The 17,559-nt window shown below is 42.7% G+C and overlaps 1 protein-coding gene across 3 annotated transcripts in view; it reads left to right on the top strand.

The window, feature by feature from the left end:
- The window catches only part of FNDC3B (fibronectin type III domain containing 3B), a 370,196-nt gene that overhangs the window by 282,242 nt on the left and 70,395 nt on the right, over window positions 1-17,559 (top strand). For all 3 annotated transcript variants that reach the window (XM_032258261.1, XM_032258262.1, XM_032258263.1), the window contains exons 10-11: window positions 4,152-4,290; window positions 7,539-7,592. In XM_032258261.1, the coding sequence (XP_032114152.1) occupies window positions 4,152-4,290; window positions 7,539-7,592 (193 nt within the window). The remainder of the gene's footprint in view (window positions 1-4,151; window positions 4,291-7,538; window positions 7,593-17,559) is intronic.

Raw genomic sequence — 17,559 nt, 5'->3', positions numbered from 1 at the left:
TGGCGGCATATTTCTGAAATTCTTGGAGCACCTGTTTCCTAAGCGTTCAGCCAGTATTTAAGCTGAAACAAATGTGAAAGCAATATTAATTATATTGTTAGAAAAATGTTTTCTTTTCTTGGGATAAATGCAACAAAAACTGAGCTGTTTGCTGACTTATTTAACCCAAGAAACTGACCGTACTCTATACATTCTCCTTTTACATGATAATATTTATGGAAAACTCATTGCAGTATGATGATATTTATGGAAAAAAATATTGCCGTATTCTTTAAAATGTAGCATCATTTGCAGAGATATTTCTTTTCTGTAAAAGTTACTGGTAAAAGTGTTGCTAGTCACAATTACAGTAAGTTGCTGTCCATTTACTGAACTACTATAATTGACGGATGTAATCATGGGATACTTAAGTATGGTGCCAAACTTTTTGTACTATATGCAGCGTATGTATATTGCCGTATAAAATAGATCTTTTTTTTTCCTTGCTGACAAAATTTTACGTGTGAAAAGCATTGACCCTTAATTTAACATAACGTTGTTTAAGATTAAAGGCAAGAAAAATAACTAACTCCCTCTGGCCCAAACAACTATCCGTTGTCAACTACCTCAAATTTCTAACCTGCATCAGGTTCTTTTACTTCATCCCCACTGCCATCCTCCCAGCCACCAGGAGTCTTCATCACTGACGACTCTCCAGCCTAGGAGGTATGGATTGCCGACTCCAAGAATCCCACTAAAAATGAACAAAGAGCTTTACTAAGATGAATGTACCTCTCCCCAGACAACTGACTGTGCCCTGCTAGTACTTTACAGGCTGTTTGCCTGCCTCCCTCCCTCTGCTCTATTATCCAGATGGGTTTTTGGTGGCACTGTTTTTGTGAACATCCAGAACCTGATCTGCCTGAGTATAATTCTGCATTTGTAGGCAAATGCACAGTCATTGCAAACTGAGATACTTACTTGGTGGAGGCAGAGAACCGAACCTAAACAGCTAAAGTGGACTGGGTAAGGGTCAGCTGCAAAGCAGCCTTGGTGCTGAGGAGACAGTAAGAATGGTGGGGACTCCAGTGAACTCTTCAGCACCTGCTCCATCGAAAGCAGGGAGCTGCTCTCAGATTTAATTCATTATTACTACGCAGGAAAGAGGGCTGAGTGAGGCTGCGTGCAGTGGCTCACGCCTGTAGTCTCAGCACTTTGGGAGGCTGAGGCGGGTGGAACAAGGAGTTCAAGACCAGCCTGGCCAACATGGTGAAACCCCATCTCTACAAAAATATAAAAATCAGCTGGGCATGACAGCAGGTTCCTGTAATCCCAGCTACTCAGGAGGCTGAGGCGGGAGAATCACTTGAACCTGGGACGTGGAGGTTGCAGTGAGCCGAGATTGTGCCATTGCACTCCAGCCTAGGTGACAGAGCGAGACTCCATCTCAAAAAAAAATAAAAAAAGGTCCAAGTGTTGCTAAAACTTCTAGTTTTAGAGAGAAGCCAGAAGTTTGGTTTTTAAAATGAAAGAACTCCAGATATTTTTCAGTGTAGGCTTAATTTTTTAGATTTTTATTTCAGAACATGTTTTATATAGTCAGAAGTATATAGTTAGTGAAGTCTCATCACCCCACTTCTTATTACCTCAATGTCCTCACTTACCCCTCCCCTGCCTTGATGATTTTCAAGGTTCAGACATTATATTGTTTCACCTATAAACCGTATTACCATCATCACACACACCTGAAATGTCTTCACAATCCAGGGACTATTCCCGTTTCCTCAGTTCTAAAAATGAAAACTTTTGTGTCTTTGGTTTGTTGTAATTGAAATTCAAACATGATCTGAATATGTGGTTTGGTTGATATGTCTTAAATTTATTTCAGTCCATTCATTTTTCCCTTGATCTTCTCTCTCCTGCAACTTATCTCTTGGATTAATTTGTCCCGTAGAGTCTTCCTCTAGTATGAATTTGGCTGATGGCGTCTATGTCGTGTTGCTTACTATTGTTTTCCTGTCCTCTGTGTTTGCTGTAAAGCGATGAAGAGGTTTAATCAGATACAGGCTCAGTTTTAATGCCAAGACAGTTGTATAGGTGGTGACATAGTCCTTTATTAGGAATGCATAGGGTCTGGTTGTCTCTTTGTGATGATCATTGCCTTTATCCTTTAATTCATAGGTGGCTGTAATATTTCAAAACATTCTGTTTTTGCACACTGCACACACACACACACGTCTTGGGCCAGATGCAGCCCATGAGTCAGCTGTTGTAGAATTGTGTGTGTCAAAGTTCAGGCTTGAGCCCTGCCCATGCCTGGAACATTTTGCGATTCATTTAAAGTAACTTACTCCCAGCGAGCCCATCCTGACACACAGAAATGATCTTGCCACATCTACTATTTAGTTTTATATTATCACGTGCCTACATACGGTGCATGCAAAAAGGAGCATTTCCCTCACTGGTGGTTGGGTGGAGGGCATCTTAATGATAAGCATCATTTGTTTGGATTGAATTTCATGCTTTTCCTCCCATAAGGCAAATAAGTGAAATGTGTAACATGGATGTATTTTTATCTTTGGGGTAGAAAGTAGACATAACTGTTAGCGCTTTTGACCTGTATGGCCTCTATGATTTTTTCATGATGGACTTTGTAGAGAAATGACTGGAGATCACACACACAATTGGGAACTATCTTCCATAATGTTATTATCTTTAGCTGTTGTTTGTGTTCATTGGGAAGAGTGAAGGGAAGTGGATTGTGGTGTTTAGAGAAATATGAACAGGATGAACAGGGGATTAGGCAGTACCGTATACGGGTTAGACTTCCAAGGCTGAATACCACCGATGCAAATTTCTAGCTGTGTGGCCTTGGGAAATTTACTTCATCTCTGTTTCCTTCTGTCTGAAATGGGTAAGAAGATTTCCTACCTCAGAGAGGGTGGCTGTAAGAATTAACGGTTCAATATCTATTTACCAACTCTGTGAATAGTTTAATCCTTCCGTCTGTTTTAGGCAGCACAGGTTTCTTTGTTGTTGTTTTGAAGAGCACATTTTCAGTTTTGAAAAAGTAAATTCCCAATAGAGAGGAAGGTGATAAAAATCAAGTCATATTTTAAGCTATTTGAAGAGTATGGTATTATAATAGCATGTTACATGCTTTTTCTTCATGGTGTCTCTGGAGAAATCAGGCACATATGTTTTAGTGTTGAGCCAAACATTTTCGTGTACAGAATGAACATCTTTAATCTTGGCTTCATGTATAAGAGTTAAATATTTGCGGCCAGGCGCATTGGCTCACGCCTGTAATCCCAGCACTTTAGGAGGCCGAGGTGGGCGGATCACCTGAGGTCAGGAGTTCAAGACCAGCCTGGTCAACATGATGAAACCCTGTCTCTACTAAAAATACAAAAATTAGCCGGGCATGGTGGTGCATGCCTGTAGTCCCAGCTACTCGGGAATCGCTTGAACCCAGGAGGCAGAGGTTGCAGAGCTAAGATCACGCCACTGCACTCCAGCCTGGGCAACAGAGTGAGACTCCATCTCCAAAAAAAAAAAAAAAAGAGTTAAATATTTCACATGCATAAAACTCTACCCGAACATCGTTTTTGTTGAATTTAGAGAAAGTCACACTTGGTAGCATACATGCTTCTATGGGAAACATCTATAGTTTTACCTAAATATGTACAGCATTAAACATAGTTCAAAGATGATATCTACCCTGTTTGTACTTTTATGCTCTCTCCAGTCTGTGGACTCTCATTGCTGATTCTTTTACCTTTTTATCCAGCTCTTACCTCTTCTTTTAGCCTTTTTTCCAGATAAAGTCAACCAGAGAGTAGCTTGTTAGTTTTTAGAATGTGTATTTGGAGACCGTTCTGAGACTTAAGGTTTATATTCTTACTTAGAATAATCTCTTCTAGTGAGTAGATGCTGCCTGTCTTGATACGGAGCTGGGTGGCACGCGCTGAGGCTGACACCTGTGGGGACGACGGTCCCCTGTTAATGCTAACCAAAGGTCAGGACAAGACCAACAGATAGGAGCACGAGCGTGGTACTCACTCTGTAAGAAATTCTGTTCATCTGTAGAAAGCCTTAGGGTAAAGCAAAGATAAGAATCCTGGTCTTCTGTGATGAGTCACTGCCACTGACTGTGTCTGTTTTGTTTTCAGGGTGTATGCCATGTACAATTCCGTAAAGGGATCCTGCTCCGAGCCTGTCAGCTTCACCACCCACAGCTGTGCACCCGAGTGTCCTTTGCCTCCTAAGCTGGTACACAGGAGCAAAAGTTCTCTAACCCTGCAGTGGAAGGTGGGTAGCTCAAAGCATCAAGAATAGTCTCAGTTTAAAAATTAGCCAGGTGTGGTGACACGTGTTTCTAGTCCCAGCGACCTGGGGAGCTGCGGAGGTGGGATCACTTGTACCCAGGAGTTTGAAGGCTGCAGTGAGCCATGATCGCACCACGGCTCTCCAGCCTGGGCAACAGAGCAAGAGTCTTTAGTGAATATGTCAGTCTCTAGCCATTTGAAATATTTTGTAGCACGATTCCGGTTTTGTGATGTGTTTGGTTTTCTGCATGGTAAGTATGTGCAACCAATTGTTATATCAAAAGTTGTCATTCTTGGAAGCGTTGGGCAAAGGGGTGGGAGGAGGGAACTGCAAAATCCACCATTAGCTTCTTTTGCAGCAGTATTTTCTAAATGTTTTAATGTCATAAGCAATATGTGTAAGTGATAATAGGTATTTAAAATACCTATATTTTATCAATTTCTAACAGTTTAGTTCCTTTCAACAAACATTTGAGGACATTAGCAAAAAGCTCTTATCAAGAAAAATTCAGAGATAAAGTAGTTTTATGGCCCTTTTGGCTTCTTTCATTGGTGATACTGAAATGTTTAATATTTAAAACAACCTAAAATGTTTAGTGATCTGAAGTATATTAATACTTCATTAATTTTCACCAATTGGGCCATACATCAGTCAGGATTACTAATTCTCTATTAAAAAAGAGACCGAATTATATATTTTCATGAAAAATTCATTGGCTAAAAATAGCTGTCACCAAGGAGAGATCATACTGCCCCTTCCTCAAGGGACACCACTGGTTTGTTAATCATAGTTACGTGTTTTTAAGAAAACAGCACCTTGTTATCAGTATCTATAGCAGTTATTTCTATACATCAGTATTTTAAACTGTAATTTAAAATGTAAACTCTATGGAAGTAGAGATAAAGATTTGTGGTTTGGGGGGAGAATGGTAATATGTGAAAGAACAAAATGGCTACAAAGATCCATTATTAGTGAAGAAATATTTTATCTTTTTATTTCTAGCCCAGAGAGTCAGGTTTATCTAGGGAGCTGATGAATGCAGTTGAGAGTAGCGGTTAGCGGCAAAGCATGGGCCTCTGTGGGTCCCTCTCAGGTGGGCAGCTGCATTCTGATAGCCAGTGGCCAGCATTGAGCGTGTTACTTGGACAGAAGCAAAGTTTAAACTGGCTTAGAATCTGAACTATTTTATTTTCCTTCCTGGCTTCCAGGGATAATCCAGGTCAGTGATTCCCCACCTTTTCAGAGTTTTAACACCCAACTGGCATCATTGTTTAATTCCTTGGAGTATACACATCCATTTAAAAAATGTGCTCTCTCTATATACATATGCATATGTAAATATATCTTCATAAGGAAAGAATTAAAATCCATTTTGTTTCGAAAATATAAGAACTCATCTTTAGATTACCTGAGGGACCCCGGGGTCTGAGGAACCTAAGTTGGGAATCACTGATGCTTACTCTGCTTAAAACCTGGATGCATTTCAGGTCTCAGGCAGACCAGTTACTTCAGGAAAGAATTTTCTTATTAGGAAAAAAATGTTTCAGGTTTTCTTTCTCCCTTTCCTCAATTGTAGATCAGAAACATACTCTTGTTCCATTCAGTCATGTACAAACTTGAAAGTTCTGGATTCAGTTCAGTTTTCATTTAAATGTCCTTAAAACAGATTCCCTGATCAAAGTGCTCCAGGTGGGGGCACAAGGACAGGGGAACATTCTCTGGCTGCCAGTCTGTGCTTGAATCCACGGAGATGCTGAAAGCACTAAAGATCTGACATCTTTTTGTTCGTCAGCAACAGCTATTGCTTACACAGTGGATAAAGCAAAACAAAAACCTAAGTCATGGTACCCGCCCTCAGGGAATTAAGGGACTAGTAATGGGGTAGGATATTATCAAAGAAACTACCAAAGACTAGGTTTTTTTAGAGTTCTCATCTTAGAGGTGGGTTCTCATTTAAAGCTTCGATTTTGTCAGTTATTTATAACTTTAAATGCGTCACTATCCTTTCCTCCAAATTGAGTCACAAGAGCCTAAAATAACACTTTACGACTTACAGCACTCACCTGAGATCTGAGTTCTGAGACTCAAAAGAGAGAAGGAAGAGAAGGAGAGGGAGAAGAATTTTATTAATTTAACTAACATTTACTGGGCCCCTGATGTTTTATTACTTACCATAACAGAGTAATAACAGCTGTTTACAGAGTGCTTCCTATAAAACTGGGTAGTTTAGGAGGTGATTTACATATTCTCCCAATTACGCACCACACCTGTCTATTCTTGGAACTGAAATTCATTGTTGGTACTGATATTAAACAGCTAGCACCAGACCTCCTACGACAAACAACGGAAGTGGGATTCAGATATATCTCTGGGGAAGCTGAGCTGCCTTTTGCCAGGGGCAAGGCACCATGCTGTTTGTTGGGCGCCTGCTCTCTCTTGGGGGAGAGTCAGCCTGGCAGGTCTTTGACGTGGAAGACATGATCTGACTCCTCTTTCTGGTTACCTCCTCAGTGTTGTAGTTCCGCTGTCTCTAGATCTTACTGCCCTAATGCTCCGAGAGACCCTACTTTTAGCTCTTGGAATTCTGAAAAGTATTCTTTTCTCCAGAGTTCTTTATTTCCCTTCTCACTGTTAAAAACCTGCTTTCTCAGTGAAGCAGATCTCAGCATGGCTTTTAAGAGGAAAGCAAATGATGAAACTTCTCTGCCAACATACGAAGGGCGAATAGCCTCTAATCATCCATCCAGAGGATCTCACGTTTTACAAAGAGGTGGAAGCTTAATGTCACTGATGGCTTTCTAATCTTAAGTACTTTTAAAAAATTAAAAAGTTGTATGTGGGATGTTACAAAAAGAAAAGTCCGACTGCGCCCCACCAGACCTTTCTCAGCTGCCTGTTCTCACTCTACACTTGAAAGTCGCTCTTAAAAGTTCTATCCCCAGAGGAAGTAGCACCCCAAGAGGGTGTGTAAAGGGAGAGAAGGTGGTGGTGGCAGGCAGGCTTGGCTATTTGTAGGGCATGATTTATTAACAGTGGGGACTCTCTGCAGTTGAGGTATATCAAAGTTAGTGTATGATGGCAATTGACCAAGGAATGCAGGAACCATCAGCTTTATCCCCCTGAGGGGAGAGCACAGGACTGTTAGAAATATTGCACATGAGCCAGATGGGTAGCACATAAGTCCTGTCTGTGAACAACTTTCTCTAATCTCATGTTGTTGTTTTTTTTAGGCACCAATTGATAATGGTTCAAAAATCACCAGCTACCTTTTAGAGTGGGATGAGGTAAGCTTATTTTCATATTCATCCATCTAAAACACCATTTCAAAACCAAAACTGCTGAACAAATACCATCTTCTTGTTTTATAAGGCATGCTAAACACAGAAAAAAAGGAATGCTAGTAGAAAAATCGAAATCAATAGTTATTGACTAGGGAAAATGAAGTTAGATCGAAGCAGTGTTATGAACTGTGTTTTAAGATATATGTACCTGGCTTATTTGCAAGCACTGATGCTGAAAGAAAAAAAAATGAGGTCTTAACTATTTCGGATCTCCAGTGTCTAGCCAGACAATAGTTTGTATTAAAAATGGACTGGTTTGTCCTCTTGACTGCTTAGATGGTTTTGATAAGGTAAAGCGCCCTGCAGCTTGGAAAGCATAATTTGCTTTTCCTGTTTGAATGCCACATGTGTACTCTGGTGTTGCATTGTTGAGTGGCCTTTGAGAGCAGAGCAGTGCATAGAAGTCACGCTCTACCAGTCCGTGAGTGCCCTGTGGGTTGCACATCCTGTATCAGGTGACCTCCTTGCTGTTCATGTCACCAGAGGCCATTGGATGGTGGAGTGTCCTTATTCTCAAAGCCGCTGTGTGCCAACGGGTGACCCAGTGCATTTCTGGCCTAGCTAACTCTACACACAGACTCTCAGGCAGGAAACACTTGATGTAGAAGCCTTTCATTTCCTCATTCACTTGCCCCCACTTTATTCTTTCTTTCTCTGGTTGAGAAATTGGCTAAGGATTTTCAGAATAAGAAATGTGGAATTTGGGGAGAAATGCAAGTTAACTAGTCTTTGTGACTTACATTTGGAGGGATTGAAAGATTTCGAACTTAGACTTAGGCAAAAAGTGACTTGGCAAGTGTGGAAAAATATTTTAACCAAACGTGCAATGAAAACTGGATGGAGTTCTCATGATGAAATTTTGATGTGAAAGAGAGGTCCTTCATCACTTTCTGCAGAAGCATATTTTCCCATCTGGGTTGCATCTGAGCAGCTAGAGTTCCAAGCCACCAAAAACAACCGTCTATTGTTCTTAGGATCTTTTTGAATAGCTTGTACGTGCAGGTTGGTGAAATCTCAGCCTTAACCCGTACACTCTACAGATTAGGTGGATTTCATCTTAAGGTGGTTTAATTAGAAAGTGAAACCACCTCTCTAGCCCTCAGAGGTTTTTGTAGGCAGTCAGGAATGTTGGAAAGGAACTCGGATGACCTGTGAGCATACAGTAACATCTTCCCATCTCTCGCGCTTTGTAAGGACAGGTGACCATTTAATGAAAGTCTCTCTTTATGTGTTGATTTGTTGCACTCACCTTATGTTTTTTTCTCATGTCTTGAGGTTTTATATTGAGACAGAATTCACCAGCAAAGAAAAGGCATCTTTTTTTTTTCAGATGTCTTCTTAGGGCACTGTGTGTAGATGCGCGTGCACACTTGTGCGTGTATATGCATCTGTGTTTTTTGCTGCTTCTATGCCTGGGACCATGAGCTCCTAAGTTAAGGAAGTCCAGAGAAATTGAATACATAGCTCAGTGGGAAACACCCAAAGAAAACTTGGGTGCTGCAGGAAATGGTAACGGTGGCTCAGTTGCTGGTCCTTTCCCTTAAAATTTGAAATGAGAGTGTCCTGGCTGATGATCCCGAGAGGAGGGATTTCACAGCCTCCGCTGAAAAGGGACGGGCCACGTCCGATGACTTTTTATGTTCCGCCCGGTCCATTGCAGGCTAGCGGTCAAAAAATGTTCAAAGGCTGGGTTTTGCCCTCTGCCTTTCTCCTGCTTGATCTCCTTCCAGTTTTTCCTCTTGTCTTTCTTAATTCTCTGCCCTCTTCTTTCTGCTATTTCTCTCCCACCTTCAAATTCCTGCTGGCTTTGCTGAAGATTCCAGGTTAATTGACTGTCCTCCACCGCGGGTCTTTTGCCAACACAGGAATCCTTTTACATTCTGTGGCTTACTGTCCATTTTCTAGCCATCCCCTGCACCCTCAATTCTGAGGAGCTCCCTTGCCTTTGGGTGCAGTGAGCTCCCCGGCAGGAGAGGACAATTGAGAGAACATGGAGATTAGGAAAAACGGGTTCTGTTCTGAGGTTTATGCTGACAGCGTGACCTCTCTGCTCCTTAGCGTTTTTCCACCTGTGAAAGGGTGAATAGATGAGCCCACCAGCTTCTGTGCATTTATATTGTTTATGCTCTCACAAAACACAGTATTTAGGATTGTTTCATCTGACAACAGAATATCTGGAATCATTTTCACTGTTGTTTGGCCTGCTCGTTAATTATTCCAGCATTGATGCAGCACGCTCCTCAGTGCTCCGCGTTGCACCTTGTCCCGTGAGGGACCTGTGACATACGTGCTGAAGGTAACTGTGGTAACCACAACAGCTGGAAAAGCAAACATACGCCTAAAGAAAGCAGACTTTGCCATATGCTTCTCAAATTGTTCTGGCCAGTAGCTCCTTTGCTTTGTATGATACCCCTCTCATTTCCCATCCCCTTAAAAAGATGAAAAAAGGGTGCTGTCGGGTTTCCTGGCAATGAGAATTCAAGCAGTGGTGACCAGTTCATTCCTGCTCATCCTGTCATTTCAGAAGTGAAGTTACTGATGGAACAGTCTGGCAGTCTGTGTTTCTAAATTTGGAGCCAAGTTGAGGATCGGTAGCCCTCTTGAGAGTAGCTTTCTCGGGTTGATCTTTGGGTTCCACGTTCCTATGCTATATAGGCCGTAGCTTCAAGAAGGAAAATAAAATATACAACCAGGAGAAGCGCGTCGGGTCTGCAGGAAGTACGGACGCGTGGGGCCCCGGACGGCCTTCTGAAACCTTGTGCTGGTAGTTTCTGCAGCTTCTGCTGGTGCCAGGACGATTTCCAGACTCTGCCTTAACGGAAGGCGGTGAGGCAGGCAAATGGGAAGTGGATGCATTGCTGGAATGACCCCTTCCCCACCCCTCCCCTCTCTAACAGCAGCAGCCCTCCCCTCCTCTCCCCTTCAAGGATATCTGCTCCAGCCACACACCCATAAGCCTGTCTGTCATCAGCGGGCTGCAGAAACAAACTTAGATTGCAGAACGTTTGTGAGGTGCGCAGAGACACACATCACTGCTTGAGACTGAGACAGTGCCGCTCAGACTTGTGAGCAGAAGCCTGTGTTCAGGCGTAGCCCTCGTCCCTGTCTCTGCTGTGGCGCCTGGGCTGAGAATCATGACTTTGTGAGGTTGCCTCATCTCCGGGTATGTGACCGCTATTGTCTGGGTGTCCCGGAAGCCCCGTATTTTTATTACAGTATAACCGCATGGATTCGAGTTCCAGAATACTTCAGTCTTTTGTTGTTTGTAGTCACCATTCCAATAAAATGACTCGAGTAAAATTTTGAAAGTGTTGGTAAATCAAGAAGACAGGCATCAAGCACAGCTTTCAAGCCTCTTAAAAAAAGACTTTCATGCCAGGTGCAGTGGCTCACGCCTGTAATCCTAGCACTTTGAGAGGCTGAGGTGGGTGGATCACCTGAGGTCAGGAGTTTAAGACCAGCCTGGCCATCATGGTGAAAGCCCATCTTTAAAGGGGGGAAAAAAAAAAAAGTCTTATGGATAAAGAGCAGCAGCCCTTATTTCTGCTGAGACTAGGAATGCTGTGCTGAGCTGACCTTGGGAAGATCCACTTTAATCAGTAGCTAACTATATGCTGGGCTCTGAAGTACAAGGGCAGGAGTCCTAATGGGGAACAGAAAACAGAAACGTGTTACAGTACAGGGGACATCTGATACACCGTTTCTCGCCTCTTAAATTTATTATCATTAATTTTACATCACCGTTGCATAGAATTGACTTGGAAATTACTCATTAATAGTTCTATACTAGGGTTAACTGCCTGTTACCTCTCCATTAATAACTAATAGACAGCACCTTAATTTTTAAATCAATACTCTGACTATGAGATGGGCAACAGCAACTAAAAATGGAATTTACAGGTGTCATTGGCTTTTCAGCTGTGGGCTTCAGTTTCGATTTTCACCCGAAACCTGTCAGTTTTTATTACTGGAGAAGGCGTGGCCATTCCTTGCCAAGTTCCCTTGTGGTGACTTATGAGATTTAGTGTTTAGAACCATGGGGTTTGAGAACTGTCCCCTGATTTTTGTAGATTTTTTTTTTTTTTTTTTTGCCACTTTTTCTCTGTCCCATTATGAGCAGAAAGGCAGAAGATCATTTTCAAGTTTTTTTCACTCACATTTTTATTTTACATATTTTATTTTATTTACTTCACCCCCATGTTTACATTTAACCTACAAGTATTTGTCATTCTGATGGGTAGCAAAAGCAGGTCAGAAGCTCCTAAAAAGGAGCTTGATTAACAGCAAAACATTGGCTAGTTGTTAGATTTTTCATGGTATAGTTTCTTTCCACAATGGAGAATCCCTGAGGGGGGCAAGGTGGACATCATACTTGAGACACTCCACCTGTTGGCCACACCCACGCTAATCCCTTTGACTACCTGTCTTCTTGATGGGCACCCTTCCAAGATACATTGACCCTGCATTGCTTCTTTCCTGTTTTTTTTTTTTTTTTTTTTTTTTTTTTTTTTTTGAGATGCAGCTTCACTCTTGTTGCCCAGGCTAGAGTGCAATGGCATGATCTTGGCTCACTTCAACCTCTGTCTCCCTGTCCAAGCGATTCTCCTGCCTCAGCCTCCCAAGTAGCTGAGATTACAGGTGACCGCCACCAGCCTTGGCTAATTTTTTTGTATTTTTGGTAGAGACGGGGTTTCACCATGTTGGCCAGGCTGCTCCTGACCTCAGGTGATCCGGCTCCCCCTCCCAAAGTGCTGGGATTACAGGCATCAGCCACTGCACTCAGGCCCTGCTGCTCTTCTTGATGACATACTACTATCTAGTGGAGGTGGAAGTTTTTCTCTAAAAGAAGCTAATGGGAGAAAGATTGAGGATATAGTGGGAGGGATAGGGAAGAGCTTTTAAGAAAAAAAACCTAGAAACCTCTTTCCAGTCTTTCTTAAGGTTTCTAAATAGATCATGATCTGGCCTTTTCCTTGAAAACTGGAGTAAAAGGGTGAATTTTAGGGTCAAATAAGAACTTTTTATTTTAGAAAAAAATAGTTCTGTAAAGGAAGTATTTATGCAAGCTTGGCTTGTTTTAAGTTCTTCCTTAAGATATTCTTTTATTTTGAGCCATATAGACTATAACTGGGGCTGTTACAACTGTCAGAACAAATACAAATCTCCTAAGATCTTGCTTTGAATATGTGGCATGGATTCATACGGATGGTACCTTTCAATGTTATGATGTTTATCTAAAGAAACCTGAATTAGTAGTCTCAGCTTTGTGTCTGTCTTCGTCCATTTTGTGGTGCTATAACAGAATACCTGAGACTGATTGCATTATAAAGAACAGAGATTTATTTCTCACAATTCTGGAGGCTTGGAAGTTCAAGGTCGAGTTGCATCTGGCAAGGGCCTTCTTGCTGTGTCATCCCACAGACAGGAGGGCAAGACAGCGCACGTGTGAGAGAAGGAAGGGGACCAAACTCACCCTTTTATCAGGAACCCACTCCCATGATAACAGACTCTCTCCTGTGGTAATGGCCTTAATGCATCCCTGAGGATAGAGCCTTTGTGACCCAATCACCTTTTCAAGGAAAAAAAAAATGACCACCTCTTAACATGTTGCATTGGGGATTAATTTTCTAACACATGAACATAGGGGACACATTCAAACCATAACAGTTTCTAGTTACTCATGGTACCCCAAGCAGATAATTTAATGTATTAGCCTCAGCCTGTCCACTTGAAAAACAATGTGAGTTTTCTCACAGGTACGTTAAGATTGAAGGAGTTCACTTGGGCAATAGCTGATTCAATGTAGTGATTGTTCTGTATTGTTGGTGTAAGTTTACCTAAGCAGATGCTAAGATCTGAGGTAGGGAAAGTCAACAATTAGAACCATCCTGTGTAAGGCTATGACATTCTTCTGTCAGGAACTTAAACAAGAGCCCTGAGGTTTATGTCCCTTGTTTGAACTAAATAAAAGCGGATGTCAATGCTGCTGATGGTTGTTAGTTTGCTCTTAGCCTAAGTGACATGCAGGGGATATGCAGAATAACCCGAAAAAGAGCTTTGTGGGAATGTGACTGTTGGAGTTCCCAAAACCCTTCCTCGCTTGTGACTCAGCTAGCTCAAAAGGAAGTTCACATCTGGTTTCCCTGGTGACTGTTGGACCAACACAGCTGTAAAACACAGTGGACTGAGAATGAAACAAATGCCACAGAAATCAGGGGAAGCATAATTAGAAGCTGAGAGAGGAGAAAAGACCAGCAGCAGGTAGAGCCCATGCCCCTGGGGAGGCATTAGCAGGTCAGGGCAGGCCAGGCGGCCCACAGTCCTGTCACAGAAACCTCCCGAAGCGGTGGCCAGCCCCAGATTGCAGCTTCTTGGACATCTGTGTCACTCAGGAGGAGCATTTGGGGATTCAGTTGGCCCCGTAGAAGATACTCGGTAAGAGATTAATTAATCAGACTCCGGCTTAGCTCAAGTGTTGAGTAGTTCGTATGGATGGTCTCTTGTAGTGCTTCTGAGTGAACCTGCACAAACCTTTTCTGGTTAGATACCAGCTGTTCTGAGAGTGGAGGGGATGGAGCAGCCACAAGCACAGAAGTTGCTGGCTCCTACAGCATGGATGAAGAGAGCTCCCTGAGAATTTGGTTGGCCCTGGCTCTGTAAGGTGCCACCTGCCTTACGTTGGACGATGTGTTGGTTGGTTCAATGACAGAAACCAGGAATGTCAGCGTTTGTTCCCGTGCCCAGGCCCACATGCACTTTGGCCATTCTTGGTGACTGTGGGGATTGGAAAGCGGAGTCCTAGGTTCATTTTGGCTCTGTCCATCAGAGACCGTCTTTCACATGAGTGCCTTGAGCCAATTCCGTGGCCTGGCAGAGTGGCGGTGTTTCACTGCCACGTCTTGCGGTGTTTTTAGAAAACCAAGAGAATTGCTGCCCCACTGTAGCTGCTATTGAAGGAAACTAAGCCAGGAAGGATTTAATAACTCAGAGGTGTCTTAGGTGCCACTTCATGGTTAAAAGCAACCGCCCTTGAGAAGGTCAAATATTTGCAAAAATAAACAAATAAAAAATAAGTAATTTTAAAAAGGAGCCCCCCTTTTTAGGGACCTCAGTCTCAGACATCCACACTCCTACAGCAGATTCTCTGCCTTCTTTTTTACCATTTCTCCCATGTGTACGTGATGGGGTCGTGTGTTTGAGACGCTAACTTGATGCCGAGCTTCTCGCTGAGGCTAAATTATAAATCCCGTCTTGGCTCCTGACACCCGATTTCTCAACTCACCTTTGTCACAGCTCCTCATCGCCAGCTGAAAGAAGACTACCTTGAGCCTTGAGTAGGTGAATGGACCAAGCACATCCATCCCTTGGTTCATCTGTAAATTATACTAGCAGCCTGATCTGAAATCAAGCCCTCCTTCCTCCCCGCTCCCTGAGACAGTCTTAACAAATCAGTCTTCTTGATGACAGATGAACCTCAATGTTTGGAGAGATAGATAGGAAAGTTTTCTTTCTTTCTTTTTTTTTTTTTTTTTTTTTTTTGAGATAGAGTCTTGCTCTGTTGCCAGAGCTGGAGTGCAGTGGCTCAATCTTAGCTCACTGCAACCCCTGCCTCCCAGGTTCAAGTGATTCTCCTACCTCAGCCTCCCGAGTAGCTGGGACTACAGGCATGCGCCACCACACCCAGCTAATTTTTTTTTTTTTTTTTTTTTGTATTTTAATAGAGACAGGGTTTCACTGTGTTGTTCAGGATGGTCTCGATCTCCTGACCTTGTGATCCAACTGCCTTGGCCTCCCAAAGTGCTGGGATTACAGGCGTGAGCCACCGCGCCCAGCTGGAAAGTTTTCTTTGTGTGTTTGTTTACACCAGAAGACCTAGTGATCACCATTGGCCATTTGAGACAACCAAGACTCCCCCTCACAGAAAAACTGGTGTGCCGAGGGGTAAAGTGCCTCCCTGTTGATTTGGTAACATAGAACCACAAACCATCCCACCCCCTCCCGTACCTTCAAAACATCCTCTGTGCAATAAAATAAAAGAGGCGTCCCTGGGGGAACAGTGGGGTTTGGCACGAGGGACTCCTGAGTCCACCCACATGGGGAGTGTCCCTCCCTCCCTGTTGGGGCCTTTTATATATGGTTATGCCGGACACATACATGCTCTTTTATTTCTGAAGCCAACATTTATCTCTGATGCTGCCTAGGGTCAGTCGGTGCTGGAACAACTTCTAAAAATAGACGCTCTAGCAGACTAAATCTTAGAGCCTGGCCGTAGTTCAGTTGGCCAGTGCAACCTTATTTTTTATGTATCATTACTGTTTCTGACAGGTTGAACTGTACTGTTAACAGAGAATGGCCAGCCCAGGATCCTTCAGCCCATGTCTGGATTTTCAGCAGCCGTGGGTCACAAGCACATGACAACTGATAACCAAATTCATGGAATTTATTTAGCAGACAGTTATCAAGCCTGGTAAGAGCCGCTCAGGAAGGCAGCAGGCATGGCTGTGAAGGAATCTGAAAGAGGCCGGGTATGATAGCTCACACCTGTAATCTCAGCACTTTGGGAGGTCGAGGCGGGTAGACCACCTGAGGTCAGGAGTTCGAGACCAGTCTGACCAACATGGCAAAACCCTGTCTCTACTAAAAATACAAAAAGTAGCCAGATATGGTGGCGCATGCCTGTAATCTTAGCTGCTCAGGAGACTGAGGCAGGAGAATCGTTTGAACCTGGGAGGTGGAGGTTGCAGTGAGCCACGATCACACCACTGCACTCCAGCCTGGGCAACAGGGTGAGACTCTGTCCTCCCCCTACAAAAAATAATAAGAATAATAAATAAATCTGGAACAGAAGGGGGACGGTGGAAAGAGAGCACATATCAAGAAAACATCAGGAAGAGTAAGTCACAAGACCGAAGGGAGCAAGTTCACCATGAATCCCAGCATGCTTGGTTGGCCATTCTTAATCTTGTGCCAGGAATAAAGTAGCTATAATGAGGAACAGGAAGTATCGTTTCCAATTTATTAATTTAAAGGCAGTTGAAAATATCAGCCAACTTCATCTATTAGTGCCAGTAGTGTTGGAAATACCCACTTCCAGTGTTGTTAGTGCCAGGGTAATTAGCAGTCTTAGCCAGAGCAGCCACAGCCCCTACTGTCTGCAGAATTACACTGGCAGAAAAACACTGAAGCCTGAATTAATTGGGATGTGTGTGAGTTACATGTATAGAATCGGCCATGGATCGTGTTCCTTGATGGGAAGCCAACCCATTTTGAGGATTCATTCATCTTCCCAAATACAGAAGAAAGCTTTATGGGGGTACTAAGTAAAGAACAAAAATTGACTTGAAAAGTTCTTTCGTTGCTGTTTTCAATCTTTCGGCTATACACTCTTACAAATCAACACAACAAATATATTTGTAAACCTACTTAAACTTTAAAAATGAGTTGCATTGTACAAACCTCATCAAATACTTTTTATATACTTAGCTGCCAGTTTTCAGGTAGGTAGACCGTCTGTAAATTTGTTCCTCTGCTGGAACTCTATTGCATTATGTGTTTGTAAACAGATGTCCAGAGAGAGAGGTGGAAAGCTGGTTTCCTGAGGAAGTCCCTCGATATGTTATTTCATTTGTTGACTCCTGTGGTTTTAGGCTATGCCATACCTAAACTGTCCCCAAAAGACCATTGCGTGTCTGTATTTAAAAATCTCCCCAGAGTGCTCTAAATTTGGGATAGCAATATTAAAAGCCTCATTTCCATCTAAAACGTGATTCTGTAAGATGAAGTAACTGCATAGCTGTTGACTGGCAATTTTGGTTGATCTTTATCATCTAGGAGTCTGGTTCTATTTTTAGCCTGTGCAAAAAGAACTTTTAAAATTATTCAAAAAGGCTCTGACTTTGATGGATGGCTT

This window comes from Sapajus apella, unplaced genomic scaffold, assembly GCF_009761245.1.
Source record: "Sapajus apella isolate SASKATOON/1434 unplaced genomic scaffold, GSC_monkey_1.0 scaffold101, whole genome shotgun sequence".
Taxonomy (NCBI): domain Eukaryota; kingdom Metazoa; phylum Chordata; class Mammalia; order Primates; family Cebidae; genus Sapajus; species Sapajus apella.
The sequence above is the reverse complement of the archived record's forward strand: the minus strand, read 5'-3'. Positions and strand labels throughout refer to the sequence as shown.